Raw genomic sequence first — 22,094 nt, 5'->3', positions numbered from 1 at the left:
ACCCATTTTCCCTGTGGCCATAGAACTACCAGGATCAACACAATGAAGCATTAATTCTAGGGCTGCAGGGGCCCTCATGGGCAACACTTCTGAAAGCAAGGAAACTAGGCTGCCAGGTCTCTCCCCTCCAGCATGCAGAGAGCGCAATTCCCTGCTGAAGCCTGGCAGCACCATCCACAAAAGCCTGAGCAGGAGCAGGTACTTTGAGCAGATGCAAGGTAGTGAAAAAGCAGTAACCTCCTGTAGGGAAACAGGGAAGCATTAAAGGCACATTCAGTCAGTTACTATTCTGTCTTCCTTGCAGCACTCAGCAATTGCACCCATGCAGTCTCAGCCCACAGGAGGTGATCTTCCTCCCATGCTGAAGACTGAGCCTTTTCCCCTCTCCAGGGGATCCCTCGCCATGTTTGCTCCAAGAGCTGGCAGCACTGGCTCTCTGTGGGCTGCTGTGGGACATACCTGGGTAGGACAGGCAGGCAGGGTGGAATATGAGAGACTGAAACAGACATTTCCCCCACTGCCCTTGCTAAACATTAGCATAGGCGTCCAGAGCCATGGATGTTATACAATAGTCTAATGTGGCAATAGTTAAAAAGTAAAGCAGGTATTCATCTTTCGTTTCCTCTAAAGAACAAGAAACAGAAATCACAAATCAAAATAAGTAAATAAGCAAAGTAAAACTATCATCAAAATAATTCTCTCGTACAGAAAGATGCAAGGAAATAAGGGGCATTGTTCCTTCTTATGCTAAAGAAATATCCAGAAGAAAATCAGCAGAAGCACATTACAATATAGGATAACAGCTATCTTTTTCTATTGAGAGAATGGTTATTTATGGTTTAGGTATTGCCATAAATGCAGACTTGTTAAACTGTCATGAAAATTTTCATGCACAAGCACAACACTTACTTCCCCAACCTTCCAAGGACCATAAAGAAGTAGAAACAAAATACCCTGGTAATAGTCTTGTTTTCAAAGAAAAGATACACGTCTGGGAGATATAAACTTTTTCACATTTTCTGTAAGATCACAGAAATAGATCACTCTTTGTAAATATGTATAGAAAAGTAACATACCCCAAAGACTAAGTTTAAGGAACAATAAAATAGTTCAAGGGCAGAAAAAAAAAATAAAAAAATTCTCCCTGTGCATAAATCAGAAATCTTCCTCTCCCCCAGGCTGCTGAAATACAAACTTGCAGCCTGGCAGGGAAAGAAAAGAGCTCATAGTGGGAGGGAGAGGACAGCTGGGAAAGAGGACTGCCAATACCTTCTGCCCCATCACTGACAACCCATGGTAACAAAACCCACACAACAAAGCCTATGACAACTCACTCATGTTGTTAAGCCAGGCAATATGTGTCGAGATTCTCCAGAACATTTCTCCCCATGAAAGACAATTTAAATTAAGGAATTTGTGCAAAGGTCTATTTCAGCAAATGTTTTTTAATCAAAACCTAATCCAACCAAAAGTCTAGGTGATGGATTGCTTCATACACATATCGTTTTGATTCAGCTTAATTTTTTTCAACCGTTGCCATTTGGCTACTGACACTGTGCTCTGGAAACCATTCCTTTGCAGTGATGGTCCACAGCAAGGACCATCACACACCACAGTTGTAAACAGGAATCTCCTCTGCTGTTAAAGTCTCTAGCATTATCTGCGACACTGAAGGAAAAAGAAACAGAACAAAACCAAAAAGTCTGCACATACTGACATCTCATTCAGAGCACTGGCAACCTGCTCTGCTCATGTGCTCACTGGGCCTGTCAGACCCTCATCTGCTGTCCTTATGAATCCTCCTCTCCCTCAGCGGTAACACTGCACATCTTGCAGACGGAAAACCAGCCTCAAAACCAAGAGAGGAATGATAAGCATATTTGTTGTGGAGGCCTGACTCTGTGATCTTACCCTGCTGGTATGCCAATGCAAAACGTCCAGCTGAATTTGGCTACCAGAATTAGGGTCCCATCTGAGGCACAGTGCTACAGGAGGGCTGAATCAAAGCAAAATCACATTCAAAGACAGGCCTTTGGAGAAAACTCACAGAGGAACTCAAAGCAATAACCTTCCAAAGATAACGCTTACTTTTGAAGGAGATAGCAATACTGAGGGACCTACTCTGTGGGCAAAGACAAGGAAGGCAGCTGTCAATCCATTCAATATCCAGCTACATCTTTCAATGGTGACATGGTACCTTATCTGTCACAAAGCTTGTCAGCAAAAAGTTAAGCCCTGAAACCATTTTGTATACATTTAAATCCAGAAGTTAGCTGAGATCAGCTAAAATAAAGCATTCGCTTTATCTGGCAGCAGTCTTCCTGATTCTGGCTGCAAAAAACACACAGCCTGAGTGATAAATAATTAGCAAGCTTAGGTACTCAATATATATTTGGATTACTGCAGCAGGCAGATAGGTACAGAGTTCTAGATTGAAATTAATATTTAAATCAAATAATAATGAACACTGTTATCTGTGTTCTTCATCTGCCACATGATCTGATTTGCCTACCAAAAAGCAGAAAGAAAGGACTCACTTTGGGCAGACAACCTTTTTTACCCTCCCACGAGGAAGACAAGCATTATACATCATGCCTGTCGAGATCAAATGTAAAAAGCTTTTATATTAAGCACCATGCTGCACATTCCTCTATACAAAAAAGCCCTAGGAGCTAACGTTTTTAGTGTTGAACTCCTGTAGCGCGTGATGGCCGCAAATCAATAGACGTCTGAATCACAGGGCAAGATTTCCACAGCATTTATTTATTTTTTCCCCCTTCCTTTCTATGAACAGCATTTGTTACAGGTGTAGTGTACACCTTCCCTTTATCTCACGCTACAAGGCTCTTAGATCTCTTAGGTGCCTAAAGTGGGATGCAAAAGGTGATAAAAAAATAGATGACAGGATTTATAACTCTTTTTATTACTATTGTTATTTATTTTCTTTTCTGTTTTCTTTTTTCTTGTCCCTGTCCCTGTCCCTGCCCCTGCCTCTGCCCCTCTCCCTTTCCTCGCCCCCCCACCCGCCGCCATTTTGTGCCCAGCCCCGCCGGGGAGGGGCGCGGCCTCCCGCCCGTCGCACTCGCTGACGTCACGCCAGCTGCATCGCGACGTGGCCTTAGCCGGCGCAGCACCCGGTAATGGCGGCCTGGGGGGCCTGGGGGGACCTGAGGGGACCGGGGGGGTGGCGTGGGGTCTCGTAAAGGGCGGCTGGGCTGGGCTGGGCTGGGTTTCACGTTACCGCCAGCCCTCAGGCATCTGGTACTAACTGCTCCTGGGGCTCCTTTCTTTCAGACAGCCTCCCCTGTCGCCGTACGTGGCAGCAGCTCTGCTAAGTCTGCCCGTCTGACCCTGCGGGTGGCCATGGACCAGGTGATGCAGTTCGTGGAGCCCAGCCGGCAGTTCGTGAAGGACTCGATACGGCTGGTCAAAAGGTGCACCAAGCCTGACAGGAAAGGTAAAGCGGGACGCGGTGCTTATGCCCTCCTATACTTTTAACGTGTCGTGTGTGTGTGAGTGGTTTTGTTTCACTTGTCCTGAGTGTTCTGAGTGCTTCTCAACTGATTTTTTATTTATTTTATTTTATTTTTTTTTTACTGACACCTTTTGAAGTCGATCAGCAAGAGATTTCATTCATTGTCAGATTGGCAGGGGTTTTAGTGGCTGCTGCCTACCATGCTCCACTTCATGGTTCCCATCTGAAAATAAGTGGGCCTACCAGTTAGGTACTGTCCTGTTGTGGGGACTTAAGACGGTGTCTTAGTGTGACAAACATAATTGCAGCTTTTCCATTTTTGATTATGTATTGGGGATTATTGTCAGGGCCTATAGAGGAATGAAAGAACAATAATGGAATAAATGTGCCATGAGTTGTTATGGACTGTGGATCTATCCAATTCTGCTTACTGCTATTTAAAAAAATAAAAAAAAAAAAAGATCAGTTATATGCTTTGTGGGAAGCATCATCATCTTGCTTAATAATCTCATCTGTCTTCTGAAAAAAACACATGCTTGTTTCTCAATTGTAATGCTGTTTGCTCTTGAACTGCTTCCAGTGTTAATCCACTTTCCAAAGACAGCTCTCTCCAGAGGTCACTAGTGAACTTCTCCTGTATGCCATACGCTGGGCTTCCTAGACTAAATTTTCTTTCTGTTTTTGCAGAGTTCCAGAAGATTGCAATGGCAACAGCGATAGGCTTTGCAATAATGGGATTTATTGGCTTCTTTGTCAAATTGATCCATATCCCAATCAACAACATTATTGTGTAAGTAAATATGAAACTTCAAATTGCCAAGTTCTGCATTCATTTTTACCTGTTCGATTTTTAAACAGAGTTAGCGAACCGTTACAGGATTCATGTTGCTTTAGTATCTTGTGCATTTCACATTTTACTATAATATGACAGGTATTGGTAGGTAAATGTTCAAAGAGCTTGCTGAGGAAGTAAATCATTACTTCTGGGTTCACATCTTAGCATACTGCGAAATATTAGATCCGTTGTTCTTTAATTTTTCTAGTATGTGCTTCAAAAATGAACATCAAATATCTTTGATTTCCAGAATGTCAGTGTATAACAATTACCTTATTTGGATATTGCATACTCTTAACTGTTTCCAGTTTATAGTTTCTGAATCCAGGATAAATGCATGGAGGGAAAGATAAAGAAAACTGTGATTATTTTTGAAGATGGCAGTGCACAGAATGAACTACTCTTTCATTTACTAAATGCCAGATATGTTTGGAACTCTTGTTTTTTATGTAATATCATAAAATACCTTTTGAGGTAGATGTTGCAGCATGAAAAACTTCACCCTTAGATTTGATTGGCAGCTGTGGTACTTGCTATTAATGGCACTAGTTGAAACTCAGATTCTTCAGAGCTGATGTCATCCCTTTTCCAGTTGGGTTTTCTAACCTGTGTGGAACAGGTAAAATACTGTTCTGGGACTGTGAAACATGGCTCACTTAGGCCTCTAAGAGTTGTCCTCTAAGCAAAGAAAAATGTTTGAAAATAGGAGTTAGCTGTAATGGTAATACCTTCCTAACAAGGCAATGTAGGGAGGCTAAATTAGACTTCAGATGGGATCACTTGAAGGTACTCAGTTAGTTGAAACTGATTATTCTGTTCTTTCAACAGAGGCGGATGAATGCTCACGGTGAAGAACAAGACATCGTGACGTTTGCTGCAAAGATTTCACAGCTTTGTAACTTGTTCACTATTAAACAGTTTTGGGTTTTCACACATTGTTGCCATCTTATTTCTCTTTCAAAGTGCACGCAATCATACTTACCTACAGTGCTTTTTTTTTTAAAAAAAAAAAAAACAACACATTTATTGTTACAGTTGAATGAATAATTCAAGTAGAACAGAATAATTCAAGTAGGAAGGAACCTCGAAACACCCCTAGTCCAACCTCCTGCTTAAAGCTGGGTCAGTGCTGCATTCTGACGAGGTTGCTCAGGGCTTTGTCCTGTTGTGTCTTGAAAAACATCAAGGGTGGAAATTGTACAGCTTGTCTTCAGAAGCTGTTTGAATGCTTAATTTTTCTTTCAGTAGACACTATTGTTCAGCAAAAGTAGGCAGTGGAAAACATCATTACTGTAACCTCTCAAGTGGTGACTCAAAAGTCTATCAGCTGGAATTGTTGTCATTACTTTCTAGAATCACTATCATTACCCCTAATTCTTTCTGCATTTGGAATTCCTATTAGGCTGTATTACGTACTTGACTGGAAAAAAATCCATCAAAAAACAAACTTGCGTTGCTGACACTATGCTGATGGCAGAATTAAGGAAGCAAAACTTGGTTATGAGGATGTGCAGTTTGAGTTTAATTTAGTTTTCAGAGATACTAAGCAGTCTTTGAGACATTCAACCACAGAGTTGTTCAGACTGCTGGACAGGATGTATATCCTTACCAATTGGTTTTGGATACTGGTTGTGTCAGGCAACTGCACATAAAATTGTAAAGGCCTCTGCATGTACTGACCAACTGATTTCACTTATTAAATGACTGAATACTCTGATTTAAAAACTAAGCCTGCGGAAATTGGTAGATGCAATGCACTTCATATTGAGAGCAAGAAACATGTATTTCACTGCAAAAACCTTGCTGTAAATATTTGGTAATTGTAGAAGTTACAGTGCTATTGTGTGTTACAGGTTTTTATAATCAGTTAATATTGTGAAATCCAATATTGGTATTGCAGCAAAACCAAAGCTGCTTCAGTGGACAAGCCTTACAAGTACGAAGTTTCAACTATTACTCTTATTGAGTAATCTTCACCAGCACCTATTAGAAATAGGGAAAGAAAAATATTTGAAATTACATTTCATGCTATCACTTTTTAATAGTGAAGTTTGTTTACCGTATTTCCTTTTGGCAATGGGGGAAAATAGTTTAATATTGGGATAAAATACACTGTAAAAATATCCAAACCATCAAAATATCAGTTCTTTGCATCCACTTCTGATTGCAGTCATATGGGGTGGCAGAATGTCTTCTGATCAAGTAGTGAGGTACTGGAATGAAGTACTCAGTTGTTAATCATCTTGATTTGGTCATGACTTCTATTTCAGGCCTGTTTTCCATTCAGTACATAAAATCAGTGCATGCTTATTCCTGTAGGAACAGTTTTATTGTCTTGATTCAGAGAAATTTGAAATTTTGCAGAAATGTGAGTTGGATCAGAAAAGGCAGCTGTACTTCATCTTATGTTTTGATAGCCATCGTCCACAGCAAAGGCTTGTCTGTCTCAATGGTCACAATCCCAGAGTTGTCATAGGTATTGGAAGTACTGACGAGTGTTCCAAACTTCAGCACCTGGTTAGCTACAAAAAAAAAAAAAGAGGCTTAGTGGTACCCATGAAACAGCTCAGTAAATCTAATGTAGATAAATAATATCTAAAATAGATGTTTTTATTAAATATTAATTGCGGTGTAACATTCTTCATGTCCCTGTTTGGGTGCCATTTGTGGTGTAATGACCACATGGGCACCAGGGTTCTTTAAGGATCAATAACTTCTACTACTTTATTGAGGACATAGCTTCTGCTTTTTTACTGAGGACATCCCCATGGCCTCATTGTTAAGAGCACGATGTTACCACCAACCATGGGGCTTGTCGACCCCCATGGCAATACTCCCACAATTAATTTAAAATACTAATTATAAGGCTTGTATGAAACACTATCAGATGACTTGTAGAACAAGCTGATACTTAATCCCTAAATGATCATTCTGAGTTTACAGCAGATGATTACAAGAACACATAGTTGAATGTTCCCCAGTGTTTCACATCTGTAAATTCGTATTTCATTAGCTCTGCTCAAGTACAGTTCTAGACGAGGTATTTCAAGTAAAATGTGGCAGAAGGTCTCGCTGCAGTTCGAAACATAAGATTTGCTTTAGCTCAGCAGCGAGCCTCCTGTATCTCACAGTTCTAGAGCAGAGGCTGGCAGCTAGTGGTATTATTTAACACCTCTGCTCTGCAGCAAGTGACTTACATCTCCTGTCGTATGCGTAGTGAGGTAGGTGTCCATCTGCATTAGAAACCAAGTGGTGTTACTCTATGACAAATAGCTAATGTCATTTCCAGGGGAGATTAACACTGCAGCAGTGCAGCTGTAGAAGTTTTAAACGATTGTTCTGTACTGTTTTAGCTGATGTTTTAAGGGTTGCATAAGCTTCCTGCAAAGATAAAAAGTTCCCCCAAACAATGCAATTTAACCTTTAGCCTCCATTTCTTCACTTTCAGAGGTAATGTGCTTGTGTTTGCAAATATATGAACTTTTTGAACATGCATATATGCCCCAAAAGCACACTAAGGCTAGTCCTGTATTAGTCCTTGTAAAGGTTCACAATAAGAACTCCCAGAACTGTCCTTTCTTAAAAAGTCTATAAAACAATCCAAATGACAAGAGCCAGGTGGTGATCAAGAAGTGTGCAAAGCAACTTAGGTTCTATTTTGGGGTTTGTACAGGACGAAGATAAATTTTCAAGTCGTGGATGTGAACACGGGCTATAACAAACTCCTGTGCAGCAATGTAGTAACACAAGGCATGCTATGATGTCCACCAGTTGCTATAAGCAACACAGGGAGTTGACCCTGCCAGAATGTATGGCGTAAAAATGAGGGACAGTCTGACAAAGGGCAGGGAACACAGCATGGTTCATTGTCTTGTGCCAAATCTGCACTTGCCTGTACTCATTTCTGCTCCCACTCTAGTTACTGGCCTGAAATGCAGTGAAGAAGTGGTTTCGGCTGCTAGACAAATGTGGTTGGAAGGAGAGAACAACACCTGAGTTTCACTGCTGCTTTAACCTGAAGATTCCTGCCATTTGAGTATCTTGGGAGCATGGAGCATAGCTGCAATGCAGTGCAGATCAGCAAGGAAAAAACAATAACAACAACAACACAAAAACAAAACAAACAAACAAAACAAACAAACAAACAACAACAACAAAAAACAAAACCAACACACAAGAAGTGCTGTACTAGCTAGTTATGTACCTAAAATAAAGCTGCTAGATTTCTGTCAGGATGATTTTGGACACGCATTGGCGCTAGGCAGGGTACTAGCCAAATGGCAGGACAAATGAGTTCTGGTGTTTGCCTTCGGTGAGACAGCAGAGGCTGACGGGGCTGAGCTGTGCTACAAGCTGATGCCCTGCACTAGGCTGCCAGAGAAGCTGGATTTCACCCTTCACAGATAAGCAGGTCGTTTAATGAAGATGAGGTCACACATGGGCAGGGTTCCCCATGTAAAAATACTGCCAAAACACTACTGTTCTAAGAACTGAATTTAATACTGACTGGAAACATGCAAAACTTGGTATTTAGCTTAAAATACTTGTTGACACAGGAAAAAAACACAAACATTTGTGGTTGCTGCATAGTGAAGCTTGAAGAGAAGGAAATCCCCAAACTGTGTGGAGACACACAGTTTCTTACTCTTCTTTTGTATAAACCCACTCATTTAGTGTCATTTATTGCTTCTTGCTCAAGACTATCAGAATAATTCTTCCTGTTACAGCTTTGCATATGAAATAGCAGCTTTGTAGAAGGCGAGAATTAAGAACATGGCAGCTTAATGAAACAAAATCTAAAGCAGTATTTCCTCATGCATAAAACAAAGTGAAAATCCTGTTTTTTTAATAAAAAGTTCTTCCCCACTAGATGGAGCTTTTTATCTTTACCAGATTTTCTTCTGCGCAAGAATCACAGTTTGAAATGCTGAAGTGAAAAATGCAAAGACTATAAACACTGCTGTTGATTCACATTGCTCAAATGGACAAATTCCAATTACTTGGTTTCACAACCAGCCAACATCTCAACTAACATAATTAAAAATGCATGCTTTCCATTCAATAAATGAACAGTAATTAATGTGAAAAACTAGGTTTAAACCAGTAGAGGAAATAACAGGATGTACATACCTACTGCTTCTAGGAAAACTTCCTACTGTGCCATGCATTATGATGTGAAGTTTACAAGGTCAAAGAAGTGGGAAGTTCTATCAGTTCATACCTGAGCCATTCCATTTTTTTTTTTTAATAGCTTTTGGTCCAACTTGTTAAGTCCTAGCAAGAGCTTATGCCTTGGGAAAAACCTATTACCGAAAAAACATTCTTGCTGTTGAGGTTATTTTTCTCAAATGCCTTCCAAAGAAAACAACCTTTTTAATGTCTAATAATTAGTATTTACAGTTTTGATGGGTACCAGAAATTATTTTAGTAATGGATTTCCAATTGTGATTTATTTTTTATTTTTCACCTCAAACTGGAAAATACCTGGGATGTTTAGAATTCTCGAAATAAAAGAAAGACATTTTATTTTGGATCATTGAAAATGTTCTTTTAGACAAAGAATGGCTTTTTTTTTATGAGAGATTTTAACTGCTGATTTCAATTCAAATAATAAGAACGTTTCAGCAAAAACAACAAATTCCCCCCCCCCCAACACCTTCCAGCAGCATAAGGAACTTTTTTTTCCCCTGAAATTCTGCTTAGTGCTTTGGTTCCAATTGAACTGGTTACTGATAATAAAGTGTTTGTGAGAAAAATACTCGACCCAGCTCTTCCAATGTAGCTGTACTGTTTTTCATCGCTCTCCATCCATAAAGTCAGCGTGTCTCAGTGGCAATGAGTCTAGGTGGCCGTGCCTCCAAGGAAAGCAGCAGGGATTACACGAGAACATAACTAAGTAGTCGTTCTGAAGTCTGACAGCTCTGGAGTTTAGAACTAAAAACAAATGCTATTCCTGTCTTCTTGGAAAAAAAAAATAAATTAGAATGAAGATACAAGTTTTTACAGTGTCCTCCATGTTCTTATAGTATCAAAAGATTCTCAAGATTCTCATTTCTTATGGATTGCAATGTATCACTAATTCAGACCTACATATGGTCATGGGCAGGGCTTATTTTGATGTGGAAGTGAAGGAAGGTTTTTCTAGCCGCTACTATTATATATAGCAGGTGGTTGAATCTGTCAGGTCTTGAAAATGTTAGAAATAATTTAAAGAAGAAATATGAAGGCTCATAGATGAGCTTCCCAAAGGAGCATAATGACAAAGATCATATTTCTTAGACATCCCTTTGGCTGACCAAATTATATGACAAAGGAGGAGGCTTCATTAATCCTGAGAGTGCCCACTTCCACTATTTTATACTATTTTATAGCTGGTCTTTTGATACCTTTTTTTTTTTTTTTTTAAATACACATGACACTGACGATGCAATGTGGGAAATGTTAATCTCAGCTGAAAGACTGTGAAAGCTGAAAAAAATCTCACAGTTGCCAGAACATCTGGAAATGTGAAACAAATGTACTCTGTAAATAATCAAGCTGTATATATGTGTGTGTGTGTATTGAGATATATTTATATACGTCTGTGTATGTTTATAACAGACATGTATATAAATACATGTATATAAATACATTTATATATATATAAAACAAAAAAAATCTCAAAACTAAAAATACATTTATAAAACTCTTACCATGATTATATCTCTACCATGGTTGGGAGTTTTACTTTTTAGTTGTCAGTGCTGAAATGAGACCTAAGCTTGCCGCCAGCTGATGTGTCCACAGCTGCACTGCATGCTTTCAGCCTGGAAACTGAGCAAATAGCACGGACTCTAATTACAGCTAGGTTTGGCCTCGCTGTGTTAGGTGCTGCAAAACACTAACTCAATATGAGGTTACTCCTCAATAACTATTCATGATCTAGTAGACTTGTAAACATTATTTGTATGACTGCATTGTATCATTTAAGACACTTCCAGAAAACAAACAAACAAACAAAAACCTTCTATTAAGGTTGAATACACATCTTACAAGCTGCACTGAAGCATGACTTGAGGGTGGCATACACAGAGAAGAAATTTCTTCTTACACATACCATATGTGGCAAAAGCAAATCATGTCATTAATTTGAAAGGCTTAATTGAATGAGCAAGCCCTCTGGTTATTCCTACATCTGTACACATTTGGCTCTGGACAGCCAACGGGCACCTAATGGACATGTTTAGAGAGGAACTTATGAGAGTTCAGTCTTCCTGTCAGTCATGCCTGATGTCTTTCTCCAAAGACATTTAGGCAAATGGAAGCCTCTTAGAAACCCGTGGAATGCAGTCTGACATAATAACGCAGTGGCATATCATAAAGGTCCCCACTTCATGGAATTCCAGCAATGATTCAGGGTCCTACTGCTGTGACCACAAGTGTTTGACAGCAAACACCCTCACAAGAAGTCTAACACACACAGATATTGTGATATCTACACTATGCTTCCTTTTCTCAACCGTATGTCTCAATTACTTTCTGAAATATGTAAAGTCACACCTTGCTGATTTTCATCACTGAAAATAAAAATAGGTACAGGAATACAAGCAGATTGCCACTCCTGGCATGGATGTTTGGAATATCAAAATAATTACATATTAATTAAAAGCCTTATTATAATGAATGTAATCCTTTTCCCCCTAGGCAAACGCTGCATCAAAATGATAGAAAATTAAGATCAATAAGCTGAAACACAACTTAAAGTGAAATATTGAATTACCATTTGGTATCCTATTATAGTTTATCTGGAGAGGATTTCCCTGAAGTTCTGTGTTAGGAGCAAAAATCTGCATTTAAATGGGATGCATTAGTAATGCATGAGCTAGTGCTTTGCAGGTCACCATGTGTCTGCGGAACAGCAGCATTAATTTTGCTGTTTAAAAATAAATAAATAAATAAATAGCTTATAGCTTTTTATAGCTGGTTTTCCTTTCATTCCTCCTAGTTTTACACTTGTGATTAGACTGACTGCACTGGAATTAATCTTGGTTTACACCGATGTATACAAAGGAAAAATTGGGTCCTTGATCTCTGTGCAGTGTGAACTGCAGAACTGGAAGTTGCAAATAGCAGTAATTTACAATAAAACATGAACTATTTTCAACACTAACACAACACAGACGTACCACAAAGGCTGGCCAAGTCTACTGGGAGGGGACAGGGCCACGCTGAGTTTTGAGTAAGTGGAGATTGCTTTTGGCAATTTTTATAACTGCTGTAACTTCTGGTAACTGTTTCCGTAGCACAGGACAATGGTTTTGTAATCTCACCAGATCCATAGAGTGAGCTCACAAAAGCACAATGGCTGGCTGGCCCACAAATACCCGATTCCCCAGGTGCAGGTACTGGCAAAGAATCCCAGCCAGGGGCTCCAGAGCACAGGCTGCCTGGCTGTGTGTCGGTGGGAATGCGGGAGATGACAACAAAAGCACTTACTGTCAAGCCTTAACTATTCCATTTGAAAAGAGAAAATATGTTAACAGAATTGCATGTTCTACCCTGGATAGAAACAACCCATGCTGGGTGAGCCTTCAGAAATGCAAATGGTTGTCAGAAGTTTTCACATTTATTTCCAGCAGACTTTTCCAGTTTTGTAATCATGGTGGTACTGTAAGAATAGCTACAACTCCTACTGTCACATCACCTGCTTGAGAGCAATTTAAAATGATAAGCTGATAAAAATTAAGGTGAGGAATAGAGTGCCTCCATGCTACTGTTGCTGCTGCAACTACTGCTTCCCCAAAATTGACAGGAATGGTCGATAGCTGCAGGAAGTTTCCATGGCTATTATCAGCATTTTAGCACTACTAATGAGATGTGTTCCAGTCTTTGGTTAAAATCAGACTTTAGACTCTTTAACATAATTACAGTGGCCCAGAAAGTCCGACATGGAAACTGAATAAACTATTTTCAATATTGTCTTTCCTGTCTCGACATAATTAATCTGTACCAATCCTACAGCAGTAACAGTGATTTACCAAAGATGTAAGTGTAAAGATAGTCAAGGGACAAGCTGGTCTGGAGGATTATTTTGCTAAGCTAAAGGCAAAGCCAGGCTTAAGAAGTAATGTAAAAAATTTAGTTTAGCCAGTAAGAAGCAGAATGTTTACTTCATTTTTGATGCTTTCCAGTAAGTTTGTATAATGTCTGTCAAACTACTTAGAGCTCTGAGGGGCTGTACAAGTGACAGGTACTATTATTAATAACGTTCGAGCACTGAAGAAACAGCTGAAGAAATAAAACACAGCTTCAGTTTGACAGTCACTACTGTAGAGATCTTGCATATAATCTAGACAAAATAACTTGTTGCTATTTTGGTCCCTCTCCACTTTGTGTTGTAAGATAAAGAATGCTGTTCTTTGGAGAAAGAGGGGCAATGCTGAGATGCATCAGCTAATGAATTGTCTCAGTTCTGAATTTTTCTATAAGACATTCCATAGGCACATCCTGCTATTACCCTGCCATGCTTTGCAGACTTCACGGAGTTACACAAAGCTCGGGATGGGCAATCTGGTACAACATTAAACAATGAGATTAGCTGAAAACAATGGTGATCTGTCTTGGCACTTAGATCTGAAGCTCTGGTTTGACATGACTGCAAAGAGCCTAAAAATGCTTGCTATTGTGAAAGCAGTTATGCTGCCAAGTTGATACAATGCATCTAATAGTGAAATCTACTGCATTTGTTAAAGGAAGATCACCACACGATTCTAGCAGATGACTACATGCAGTGCTGTAGCGGTGAAATTCCCTCTATATTCCTCATGGTCTTGCTGTTGGAGACAGGGCTGAGAGACAGGGGAGGAAGAAGGAGAAGCAATCTCTTCCTGACCTGAAGCTCAGGGCTAGTAAACCGTAGACTGTGTCTGTGCACTTAGGTTTCAGAACAACTTGACTCCAGAAAAGCTTTTCAACATACCAGATCCTGATCAACATCTTGCCTCTAGCTACAGCCATTTTCTAGCACTTCACAATAATATGAAAAAAACCACCATCTCACAGACACCAATCTATCCTTCAGTGGGTTCAAGTGTGGTATTAGTTAATCAGAACACATAAATAATTTTTCTCTTCTATTCTTCAGGACCCTGATAAATCCAGTCACATTTATTTATAAATGAAGAAGAACAGGCAGGTAGAGAGGATTTTAAAGCAGATGCATAATACAGTCAATCAGCTTCTGTATGGTACTGTTGTTCCCACTCTCTGTAAAAACATTTATGCAGATACAGTGATTATTCCTGTAACATCCAAACTGGGCCTGTAGCTGAAATGTGGGTATATGGATTTGCTCAGTAAATATTTACACAGCTTGGGTTAAATGGGGATCTTGCTCAAACACTCCACAGAGGAGAACAACAGCAGTGCCATAACACTGCACAATAGTTTCAGCCAGTCAACCTTCTCTACTGCCCACCAGTGCGTAGGAAAAGTTCCCAAAGTCATGTCTGCCATCAAATTTGGCACAACTCTGCTTCCTTTCTCCATGGTGTCGATGCAATTTGCCTAAGAGAGTTGATCTAAAGCCAGTCCCTAGCCAGCCCTGAAAAATGAATGTAAGCAGGCTAACTTCTCATCCTCATCACCACTGCCAGTGCTAGCTCAGATCAATATCCAGAGTCCTCTTCTCATGCACAAGTTGCTCTGTCACTGGGTTACAGTGCCAAAAGTAAATTAAATTAAATTCGACAATGCTCTGTAAAGGCTCCATCCTTCCACCAGCTTCTGCAGCATTTTGGAGGGGCAGGAAGCAGAGCAGCCCAACAGCAGCTGGCTGGAACCTGTACTCCTGGTAAAACAAAGGTGGCAATGCTACAACAGTGAAGGTCAAAGCAAATTTTTTGAACTCTGGGAGGGGTTCAACATACTGCAGATTTAACCCCTTTCCCCAGTTCCGGTCTCCATCTGACCCAATCCAGCCCATATCTGCCCAGGTCAGACTCCTGGGTGGCCACTCAGAGTCACATGCATGTTGCTCAATGGCAGCTAGCTGCTGCTCACCCATTGCAGAGCTTCTTGCCCCCACCATGAGACCTCATGTCAATAAAACTTCCAGACCATGCACTGTTAAGCACTATTAAACTGTGCCACAACCAGGGATCTGGTGTTCAAAGAGCTCCTCTGATCACTTGCCTTCATCTCTTAGCACTGGTCAGGGTGCAAGAGGATGCATGCACCTGCCCCACTGAATCCTAGCACAGCTGGTGGCACAATGACTTGTGAAGAGCAAGGCCACCTCCAATCTTGCATGCAAGCAGCAGCCCCTCTTAGCTATTAGCACTTTATTGCAAATAACCGACTTTGATCAAATTAAATCCCTGACAAATAATTTTATTATGCAAGCTTTAATAGCGAACGGCACCATTTCCTAAAAGAGTTTTATGGAAATATGATATTGCATTTACATGGAAAAATGAAAAGAACAAACTAGCGTATTCATCCTTGTGCACAAAAGGCATCATCAATAAAGCAGCTGTGCTTTTGTCTAAAACATTTCTGTGGAAGTGAGTAATTATTATTTAAAAAACCCACACTGATCTGCTACTGACAGCTCACAAGGTACACGTTAATCTACTTGCTCTCCCTGACAGACGATCTATTCTGAGCACAGGTGACTAAATAATAAAGCCCATTATACTTCTAATAGAAAAGTAATTCCATTTGTCTTTACCCTTCCTGGCACCACTGCTTCCTTTCACTGCATCAGGGTGGGATTCTGTACGAGGCTTCTAAAATGAGGTTATTTTCACCCCCACAATTGCTGTGCATTACTTAGAATTTTAGACTGTTTTGCTTTCTTCAGGAGAAACAATTAGACACAGATAATATCACCCTGAGGATCAAGCAAAAGCAATTATTTCTGTTAGAAAATGTCCCCCTAGATCTGCGTATGAACAACTAAGCTTTTTGATTTTTAATTTTATTACTTTGTCTTTCTGTTAAACAAATAATTAATATGATTACTAACACTCTATGTACCTCTAATGTCTATGCTATTTCAATTATAAAGCCATTACTGATGGTTATTAATTCTATTCCATTTATCTTCAAACTTGCATGGTAAACTTACAACTTTGTTGACATTCATGGAGCTGCAGCTACTCCGAACTCACTCATAGGCAATCCAGCAAAGTGTATCTGTTGTCACCCCCTGAGACAGAACATGAAATCCAACGGGAGACACGGTTTTTAGTTCAGAGTCACTGAGTTGGATTAGACGGCTCTCCATTCCCTCAAAAAAATAAAGGATTTCATAGAAATAGTGTTGCCCACTCTGTGTCAGCAATCTTCTGTCTAAGCTACAGTCTTTTTTTTTTTAAATTTTATTTTTTTATTTTTCTGATTTCCAACAAAACTATTAACACAGCAAAGCCTATCTGAGCAAGTAATACCTGCTTCTTCCACTTTACCCACCATTAGAGCACTTGGCTTCAAGAAGGATGTGGAAGTGGTGCCTGCCTCGTATATGAATCAGTCAGCTTATTTGCATATGGGTCATTTACAGTCTTTTTTTTTGGATGTACGATTCAGATTTATTGTCAATGCTGAAAATACAAACAGCTTCTTTATAGAGGTTTGTCCACATAATTAAAAAAAGGGAGATTCATTATTAAAGACAAGTCCTGAGTCTCACTGACTGTCAAAGACTTCATTCAAGTGGAAAACTATCTACTGAGCATCCTTTAGTTAGTTGTGCTCTCTGAAAAAGTCTGATCGATTTCAAATAATGATTTCCAATAAGAACAATGCTCTTAGTCTTGATGTGCTTCCTCCTCCTGACCTTTGGAAAGCCTTTTTTTTTTTTCCTTCCCTCCTCCTTTTCACAAACTGGCTAGCAATTCATCCTCTACATTCAGAAATGTGTCCAAGCCCCGTGATTGTTGAGGATTCAGTAGTTTTGGGTACATTCTCTCTTGCTTCCTCTCCTCTAGGGAATGCTGCCTTAGCAGGGCTAGGCTATACTTTCTGCCTAGGCGGAGTGGAAATGAAGGCTTCTGCATTAATCACGCAGCCCTGTGTCAGGCACTGCCCAGGCCAGGCAATGTAAGCTCTTGACCCTCAAACGCAGAGGCCAAATGCACCACTAAATTAATGTAGTACACTGTGCAAAGACATTAAAGTTTTAACAGTGCAATTGATTCGGTGTAGTTCAACTTTCAAACACATTGGTCCAGATGGATTGCAACAGTCGCACCATGGCACAGTGATGCGTATCAGTGGGCTCTCAAATTTTACTGTACAGAGGACATGACATTGGCTTTTAACTTAACAATAAACCACCCCCAACACACTGTGAGAAATGTGAAGGAAAAGGAATTACAAGTCCAGTAGTTGTATGTAAAATAAAGGGCTAAGCCAACTGCATTATAGCTTGTCTACTTCTGCCAACAGTAACCAATTTCTAGCACTTGGGGTTGAAAGATCTTGACAGCTACAATTGCCAAGGAAGGAAATACATCATCAGACAGCTTTTTTTCTTTTTCTTTTTCTTTTTCTTTTTCTTTTTCTTTTTCTTTTTCTTTTTCTTTTTCTTTTTCTTTTTCTTTTCTTTTTCTTTTTCTTTTTCTTTTTCTTTTTCTTTTCTTTTTCAGGTTACAGTGAGTTTCCGTAAAGTAAATCTGATTTATAGTCTAGGATGTTCCTTACCTCACCCAATATTACTGTCATCTTCAAACATTTGTCATTCCTCACTAATTATCAGTGTCTGAGGGGTGTTGTAGAAAAAGCATTCCCATCAATAGCTAAGAAAACCACCTCCCTGAATTTTATTTTGAGCTCAAAGTCAAATTTACTAAAAATGATTGGATCTTAGCTGACATTGGCCATTTGGTGTACTCAGCATTTTCCACTGCTGTTATGTAGCCACTTCCCAAAATATATGAAAACTTTCACTACATATTAAGTATCTGATTGATTGTTTAAAATGGCCACAGGGGTGTCCTCTGTGAGAAGAGCCCAGCAGCTGCCCCATGGCAGATCAGAGCCAGCTCCAGCTGGCTCCAAAGGGACCCTGTGGAGAGGCCCCTGGTGGAGCAGGCTGTCCCCCTGCAGCCCATGGGTCCCACATGGAGCAGATCTCCATGCTGCAGCCCCCCCATGGGTGGAGGAGCCCCCGGTGGAGCAGGTGGATGTGGCCTGGAGGAGGCTGCGGCCCATGGAGAGCCCCTGCAGGAGCAGGCCCCGGGCCGGAGCTGCAGCCCGTGGAGAGGAGCCCCCGCAGGAGCAGGAGGCCTGGGGGGATCTGCCACCCACCCGTGGGGGACCCGTGCTGGAGCAGTTTGCTCCTGGGGGATGGATGGACCCCATGGGACAGAGCCGTGTGGGAGCAGTGCTTGGAGAGCTGCTGCCTGTTGGTAGCCACCACAGGCTCAGTTTGGGAAGGACGGCATCCCGTGGGAAGGATGAAGTGTTAAGGGACTGACTGCAGCCCCCATTCAATTATTGGCAAGTGATCTCCCTGTCCTTTTTACCTCCCTTTTCATTGCATTTTCTTCCCCTTTCCCCCTTTAAGGAGTGGGAGTGGGAGAGTGGCTATGGTGGGGTTCAGATGCCCAGCAGGGTAAGATCACCACAGAAGTATCTGAAGAATGAAAGAATAGCATTGTAAATGGTTTTGTGATTAATCCCCCATCTACAGCGCACTAATACTGCTTTTTAGAGGTGTGGCATTAAAAAAAAAAAAAAAAAAAAAAAAAAGAAAAGTCAAAAAGTCATATGTGTAGGGGTTTATTTCCTATGTTACTTCTAAACTTGATTTATTTAGGTATGTTTGCTGAAAATGGAAAAAAGTCCTGACAACATGTATTTTTACATTCAAACAAGGCAGACCAACAATGAAGCATGTACCATTTCCAAATTATAAGTATTCCTTTAACTGCTGCTATGGAGTGTTGTACCAATAGTTTCAACGAGTCTGCTGCACAGTGCATTACAAGATGGATGTATCCATCACTAGTGCTAATAGCAAAAACATAATATAGCTATAATCCTTTCATTTGAATTCTTCTACACTATCCGATCCTAAATGTTCTACAACATGCAAATAAAAAGTCTCCAATATTTCTCTATGTGCTTATGATCCAAGCAGAAGTGCCTGAAAATATATTGACATATCTAAAGATTAATCCTGGGGTATTCCAATCAGAGTAAACAGTCTTCATAAATAACAAGATACAGAAGTCTCAAAGCAAGTGGGAAGTACAAGTCTATTTCACCTCTTGGAAGATGTGGAGATAGACATACATTCCTCTTATTATCATAACTTTGTGAGTGTATCACTACAAAACATCCAGTGATACAGAAGAGGCCAGCATGTCTCCAAGGTAACCCTCAAAACCTAGAGATGTCTCATGTAAGCTCTGGACACAACATGAGGCCTGGTGATAACTGATAAAATGATACATCTATAACATCTATACATCTATATAATGATAGATCTATTTGTAACTAACAGCATGTTAGCACATCAAAAGGCACATCTGTTATGGAATATGCAGCACTACTCTTCTAATAAGAGGCAGTTTTCTTTTAAGAACTGTCAAAATAATATCACATATATGCCCACTACAATGCAGACTTCATGAGACCAAGGGAAACAGCTTGCAGTGAATCTCAAAATCAGCCAAAAAGAAAGTCTGATAAGAGCTTAGACTTTATTGAAGGGTGGGTTTAGAAAACACCAGGTAAAGCACCAACATTTCTAGGAAGAACTGGATAATCTGTGCAAGTTCTGTATAGAAATCACACAATTTCTGCAGCAAAGAGGTCAGTACATGGCAAGATGTATGTCATGTCATGAGCAAGAGTGAAACCCTGATGATATAGATTTTCAAGTACAGGGCATAAGTAGAAAAGAGAGCAATAAAGTGTCAAGCCTAAAAGCTGTGAGCAAAAATGTAGTTATATGAGCTCTAACACCATCATCAGCTAGGCAGATAAATCTCTACTTGCTGCTTTCAAAGGGTACCCACAAATAGTCACAGGATTCTCGGAAAAAGCCCAGGACCTTTAAGGATGGCCAGAATACTGCAAGAAGCTCTTACTCAAATAAACCTGAGGTCGATCAGACACAAAAGGTGCTTTACAGATGTCACACATGCACAGACACACACATACACATAGTCACTGACTCGCCCTATACTGGCAGCAGACTGAAGGGATTACAAACAATGCTGCAAAACTGAGAAAGCCCCACTCTTCAACAGCTGGAGTACAGGAAAGTTGTGCTCAAATGTGTCATTTTGGGAGAGGGAATGCTGCTGAAGACCTAACAGTAGAAGAAAAGCCCCTTGGAGAGCTTGCCTTGCTGTAACACTAAATTCACTAAAAGCAGTTTGCCTCTGTTGCTCACAGGTAAACTCCTATTAAGAAGTTTTGTTCCCTCCCTTGACTCATGGACTTCAAAAGTCAGGGGATGCTGAACACAATGTAGAGGCAGCTCCTGTAATTTGTAGAAGACAGACTGGACAATATCATTGATGTAGCGTAATGAGCCGTTTCCCTCCTCCCCACTGTGATTAATGGTGTGGAGAGGAGTTCTGTTCTCTGGGCTGATAGATGCGATTCTGGCCCTAGAGGCATGCCCTATATATAGCACTGTGTGAATACATGCATGAGAGATTGGCAGCTAGAAGCAGCTCTGGGAGCCTTTGTTATTGTCCAGTTTACTCTTTCCTGAGCTCCTCCAGCTCGCACAATCTGTATAGCCTCTGGGAACGCAGCTTTAGAATTGGCTTACTTAATGGAAAAAGCTGCTCTTCTTGATGTATATGATGCAAAGTAATGTGACAGTGATTGACAGCTGGAGGTGGGGGAAGAGGAGAGGAAAAATGAGTTAAGTCAGGGTATGGTAAGAAGAAGCAGAAGGGAGAAGAAAAAAGAAGATTCCTCATTAACACAGCACGTGTGCAGTGGCAGAGATAAGAGTTGCTGGTTTTTATAATAATAATCATTATTAAAATCAGTTAAGTTGACACAAGTTTATGATGATAGAAATAGTACCCCAGTGATTACTGGATGTTTTTCTTCAAAACTTAATCTTCCCAAATAGAAAATAGTTAATAAGTTTAGGAGTCTGCCAGTCTACTCCCCCTTCACATTGTATGACCCAGCAATATAATGAGAATATAACCCCCAGGGCCCAGTCCTATCTACACTTCCATTGATACGGTACACTCCTCATGCATATTTAAGGTGAGCCAGAACTTGCCTGCCAACTTCTCATTCCCTTTTCCCTTACACTGCAGAGCCAATTGTAATTTTTATTGAATGATGCAATTACATTGCAATAAACTGGGCAAAAGCGTGCTGCTGCTTTTGCACTTTCTTAGCTCAGGTCTGAAAAGAGAAGAAAAAGATGTAATTGATGCCATCAGCTCTTTTTGTATTAAAACAAAAGGTAACACCCAGAGAAGCCTCTTTCCACTAGAAATACGAGGAATTCAAAATTCTGAGTCTCTCACTTTATTCCTTTAGGAGACAGTACTCACCCAACAGAGATAACCAATTTTAGCATATCTTCAGCAGTCTTAGGTTCTGGACCACTAGTATGGAAAGCTGAAGTCCCAAAGAAAAAAAAAATGGGGGGGCGGGAGGGGCAGCAGGCAGGGATACCAACGTGAAGATACTTGTAGAAAAAATGGAATTATTAAAATACATAAAGAAGGGAAGAGCTTATCTGAACAGATCCCAACTGGCTCTTATTCTCACTGCTGAGTAAAATACCCATTTCCAGAGCTCCAGGAG

The 22,094-nt window shown here is 40.3% G+C and overlaps 2 protein-coding genes across 2 annotated transcripts in view; one reads left to right on the top strand and one right to left on the bottom strand.

Annotated features, from left to right (window-relative positions):
* Positions 1-3,083: 3,083 nt before the first annotated feature.
* SEC61G (SEC61 translocon subunit gamma) lies at positions 3,084-4,269 on the top strand (the record flags this gene model as incomplete). The annotated part of the gene is made up of 3 exons (XM_084306947.1): positions 3,084-3,137; positions 3,295-3,457; positions 4,163-4,269. The coding sequence occupies exons 2-3, from the start codon at positions 3,364-3,366 to the stop codon at positions 4,267-4,269; spliced, it is 201 nt and encodes a 66-aa protein (XP_084163073.1). The 5' UTR covers positions 3,084-3,137; positions 3,295-3,363.
* A 2,348-nt stretch (positions 4,270-6,617) lies between these two features.
* TPK1 (thiamin pyrophosphokinase 1) overlaps positions 6,618-22,094 on the bottom strand; it is a 316,605-nt gene continuing 301,128 nt past the window's right edge. The window contains exon 8 of the mRNA XM_084306926.1: positions 6,618-6,832. Within this exon, the coding sequence (XP_084163052.1) occupies positions 6,714-6,832 (119 nt within the window). The 3' untranslated portion in view covers positions 6,618-6,713. The remainder of the gene's footprint in view (positions 6,833-22,094) is intronic.

Source organism: Netta rufina (genome assembly GCF_964035555.1).
Source record: "Netta rufina genome assembly, chromosome: 2".
Classification (NCBI taxonomy): domain Eukaryota; kingdom Metazoa; phylum Chordata; class Aves; order Anseriformes; family Anatidae; genus Netta; species Netta rufina.
Note: the sequence above shows the minus strand (reverse complement) of the source record. Positions and strands in the feature narration are given on the sequence as shown.